Source organism: Syzygium oleosum, unplaced genomic scaffold (genome assembly GCF_021117445.2).
Source record: "Syzygium oleosum isolate NSW1041296 unplaced genomic scaffold, Sole_v2.1 Sole_v2.03, whole genome shotgun sequence".
Lineage (NCBI taxonomy): Eukaryota > Viridiplantae > Streptophyta > Magnoliopsida > Myrtales > Myrtaceae > Syzygium > Syzygium oleosum.
Window position 1 is genome coordinate 15857819 of NW_026607487.1, and position 4961 is coordinate 15862779.

The window sequence follows — 4961 nt, forward strand, 5'->3', positions numbered from 1 at the left end:
AAAAGAACAACAAAAAATGTTGAAATTAAGGGGTGTAAAAAAGCAGTGTGCATGGTAAAAGCAAGGCCAACGCCCATAATTGAAATAAAAAATGTTGATAACAAGTGGCATAAAACAGCAATGTGCCTGGTAAAAGCAAGGCCAATGCTTATAAACAAAAAACAATCAAAAAATGAATTACGACTGTAAAGGACTTGTATCCTCAAGTGGATTTGCAATTGTTGGACAAAGTCCAAAAAAAAAAAACTAAAGCTTAGAAATACCCAGGGGAGTTTTCAAAGAAGATCTCGACGGTGAAGAAGAAGACTGGTGACAATGTTAAGATGATCATCAACTCTTACCCTTTATATACACATTTTTTAGCCCAGCAATCCTTTCGTTTCTCAACCTGTGAACCGAGCCTACGTTATGTCCCTAATAAAGTCTCTTCTGATTATGGCACTTGAGTTAACGTAGAGTTTCAAATGTTTATAAACATCGCTTGAGGAAGTACGAGCAAGAATACTTCTATCTCATTTTGCAGGGTTCTTGACTTGTAAACCTGGATATGATCAGGGAATATATTCTTTCATGGCCTTGACTCGGACAGTCTCTTTTGTTAAGCTATTGACCAAGCTTGCATTACGATCCTGATAAAGACCTCTCAGATTGGTAAAATCATATCGCTTGCGAGAAAACTCAGACTCTTGTTGATGTGACAATGGTCAGATTGAGTTCTTTTCAATGTTCTTGCATTAATTGTCACGCCCCGAACCCCATCGAGCTCATGACATGCCTCTATGGTCGAATATCGCAACGTCCCAGGATGTCGCCGACCCCACACATCAGAGATAAAGCACTAGCGAAAGCCACAAACACCCGGACAAAAATTACTAGGGGTAAAAGGGAGAATATACATCTATTCCAAATTCAAACTTATACAATACACTATTTACAATCCACATAATATACATGCACACTGAGCTACTAGAGTTTACACCACCGACGTTAAAAAGGATCAGCAGCCTGGGCAAACCCTAACTCCAAAAATGGGACATCCCAAAAACCTTCACTCTACCCCTAAAACTAGCCCCTACGCCCCCTGGATGGTGTCCACTCCCAGTCCGACTCCCCAGAACCCGAATTTGATTCCCCCTGAGCCACCTGCTCCTCTGAGGACTCCGAATTAACCTCGATCTCAATCGGGTTGTCCTCATCACCCGACTCTAGCAGAACTTCAATCCGTTCTTCCTCTTCGGACTCCTCATCTGGCTCTTCCTCTGGCTCATCCTCAGGTTGCTCTTCTGGTTCTAACTCTAGATCTCCTACTGGTTCCTCTTCTGGCTCTACCTCTGGATCTTCTTCTGGTTCGTCTTCGAGTTCTTCTTCCGGTACCTCTTCAGGCTCTTCTTCGGGTTCCTCCTCTGGCACTACATCTAGATCCACATCCATCGGATCATACCCTGCCTGCGACTCCTTTGGCTCCGGATTAGGCTCAGCCACTGAAGGTTCGAGTGCTGCGGGTACATGCTGATATCCTGACTGGGCGAGACTAGTATCCAGGCTAGTCATCTCACCATTGGGAGGGGGTATGGCCGACGGATCCCAATCTCCTACTCCGTCAAAAGGGACATCAAAACCACGGACGGGGCCAAACTCATCCATCCCGTCCCGAAAACACCAGGCGGTATAGGTGTGAGCTTGCCAAAGGGGTTGCTCTATGTCTACCCAAATTACAGTAGTATGCTTGATCCAGGCCATATTCTCATCCATCGGATACTCTACAACGTTATGGTCAGTGTGCATAGGTATTCCAAAACGCTGAGGCGGCGGCGGCGGAAGATTCATGGTTCAGGCCAGGGTTCTGAAATGGTTTGGTTGAAACAACCATGAGACACATCTCGGCAAGTAAACACCCTAAACCCCACCTAGGCTAACACGTACCTCCAGACAAGTCAAACACACTAACACTCAGCAATCACATAATAAGCACACAATTACACTTACCTGGGCTTTTAATGGGTACAATCTGCACGTTAGCCACAATAGCACAAATTTCAACTACATGCACATTCCAAATAAATTTCCATGCACGAAACACAAGTCGAACGTATGGCATTTCCAATTCCACATTTCACACATTCGTTCCTGCCTCATCACACTATTTTCATTCGACTTGCCAGCGACCCGCGTTACAGTACACGCCTCAGGTCCACTATCAATCTACGGTCCACATACGACCGTCTCAATTTCACAACACTTCTTAGCCCGCGTTATAGTACACACCTCAGGCTATGTCTCTTGCCTGCGTTACAGTACACGCCTCAGGCTCAACATCCACCACCTACGGCACAACCCGCGTTGAAGTACACGCCTCAAGTTGACAGTCTTTTGGTAATACCGGGCATCGTCCCGCATTAAAGTACACGCCTCAGGACGGCACAATTCCCCGCGTTACAGTACACGCCTCGGGGATTCTCGTGACCACACGCACGACACATCACATAAATTTCTCATTCATTTACTTGCTCGAACCTCATACCAACATGCTCGATTAACACATAAACATGGCCAATTTCCAGCAAATTCCATTCAGCCCATACACGCATATAACGGGGCCACATTTCAATCAATCATTTCACAATCCAACAAGCAAACAAGGTCGCCATTGGACCCACAATCACAACCACAATTATGGCCATAAATTTAATATTTCCATGTCTATTTCCAGCCATAACAATCGCCACAAACCAGGCAATCCAATTCAATTCGCACGTGTGCAATTAACTCGAGTTTTTAGATTTTAAGCCGAATTTCACCATTCACGGGCGTCGTACTCCTACCGACAACCCCCAAATCAACACGTACTATATTCTACTCACTAGTATGCACTAATTCGGCCACAGAATGAACAGTAACTCGGCCACCATAGAAAATCACCATAACGGCACATTTAGGCCCGTTTTTCACGCAATAAGCCACAATAATCACCCGGAATCATTCCGATCACCTAACCAATCAATTCTAACCTCAATTCCACCTCAAAAACTATCACAACTCCATCCAAACCACTCAGCCAAATCAGTCCAACCATTAATCCACGATTAACCCCTAAAACTCGCTAAAACGGCCCCGAACTAACCCGAAAATACCCGTTATCCTAGGCGAGGGTTAGGATATCACTTACTTGTGATTCCTACGCGAAATTGAGGCCTCAACGGTGGCTGGACAGAGAGCGAACAGCAGCGGCAGCGGTGACAAACAGTAAGGGTTACCGGCGACTCGCCGGCGGTCACGAGCGGCGGCGAACGGCGGTGATTGGCTGCTGGCTTTCTTGGCTGAGCTGGGGCTGAGATGGGGCTGGTGAGGTGTTTCGGTGAGGAAAAAAAACAAGGGAGAGAGAGAGACGGCAGTGGTGATGGCGAGGCCGCGGTGTCGGGAACGACCGAGTGGCGGCTATCCGACTCGGCGGTTGAACGGCGGCGAAAGGTGTGGCCGACTAGCCACTTCACGGTGGAAGGGGGAGGGCTTGGCCGAGAGAGGGGTAAGGGAGAGAGAGATTGCCGTGAGAGAGGAAAGAGAGAATGAGAGGGAGAGAGAGAAAATTGGAAATAAATATCAATGACACCAATAATTGGTGTCTACCCTATGCCAAATGACCATCCTACCCCTCTCTCTATCATCCAAATCAACGGCCACGATTTGATCTTATCCTAAGATCAACAGTCCAGATTAATCCTTGCCAAAAATATCCAGGGGCAAAATTGGAATTTCACAAAATTTCCAAGGGCAAAATTGTCCAAAAATTTCTATCTCTAATGTAGGAGTGAAATGACCAAACTGCCCCTCTCACACTATACTTGGCCTTAACAAAGTCCCAAGGGTAAAGCGGTCATTTTCCATTTCTCGCCGAAATTCGAATTTTCTGAAGAATCCGGACAAATCTGAGGCTAACCGATCTAATAACAACGTCGTCCAATTATCCTGTCGTGACCTTCATAATTTCCCAATGCCCAAACTGGGTCTCTAATCAATGATTAAATTTAATTAACGTACTTGAGCACATCTCGAACTAACGGGTGGCTTTTGGGGATATTCGTATATCTAACCCGTGGCCGATACTGAATCAAGCCACATTTAAGTTCACTCGGGTCGTGATGACCTCGGTTGTCACTTAATCGCGAGGATCGATCGCTAGTTCCGACGGGCACGATCGTTTGGTATAGGTTTGGGATCATTCGTCAATTCATTTCGTGGTCAAGCGGAATCACCCGCGATCCACTCGTATGATAGCGGCGAACTGATCCCTAACTATCCTTGGATCGGCCTACATTGGCTCAAAATGTCACCTCGATAATTTTTATGGTCGAAAGTCGGTTCACGATCGAGTTTCTTTGGTTGCGCGAATTTAAATCCCTAATTAGCCATTCCCTAATGGTTAGTATCCCAGGAATGATCAATTCCGGGCGAGATCTAACTACAAGCACGTTCATAAAATCATCCATTTCATAAATCCCAAGTGGGTCGAATTTCAGAATGTCACAACTCTTCCCCCCTTATAAAAATTTCGTCCTCGAAATTTACAATTCAGCCTACTACTCAAACAAGTGGGGGCATTGATGTTGCATTAGCTCTTCGCTTTCCCAAGTCGCGCCTTCTGTCCCGTGATGTTCCCAAACAACTTTGACCATCGGGATCGTCTTGTTCCTTAAAACTCGTTCCTTCCGATCTTCGATCCTTATTGGTCTTTCGACATACGACACCCTGTCGTCAACTTCTATCTCTTCATAATTCAACACATGAGTTGGGTCCGGTTCATATTTTCTCAGTATCGATACGTGGAATACGTTATGCACTTGCGACAGATTTGGCGGTAACGCAAGGCGATAAGCTAAGTCTCCAATCTTTTCCAAAACCTCAAAGGGTCCCACGTACCTCGGACTCAACTTCTCCTTTTTGCCAAATCGGGATAATCCTCTCAT

The 4961-nt window shown here is 45.8% G+C and overlaps 1 protein-coding gene across 1 annotated transcript; it reads right to left on the bottom strand.

Moving 5' to 3' along the window:
* Nucleotides 1–551: 551 nt before the first annotated feature.
* Nucleotides 552–1551, bottom strand: LOC130137711 (uncharacterized). The gene is made up of 2 exons (XM_056309646.1): nt 1200–1551; nt 552–685 (listed from the first exon to the last, which is right to left on the bottom strand). Exons 1-2 carry the CDS (start codon nt 1549–1551, stop codon nt 552–554), a joined length of 486 nt encoding a protein of 161 aa, XP_056165621.1.
* Between the last annotated feature and the right edge of the window lie 3410 nt (nt 1552–4961).

Excerpts from the sequence above, each read along its gene's own strand:
- LOC130137711 (XM_056309646.1), bottom strand. The coding sequence starts at position 1,551 with ATGACTAGCCTGGATACTAGTCTCGCCCAGTCAGGATATCAGCATGTA. Across the intron at positions 686-1,199 it reads TGAAGTTCTGCTAGAGTCGG|AGTCTGAGTTTTCTCGCAAG; the intron begins GTGATGAGGACA and ends CACATCAACAAG.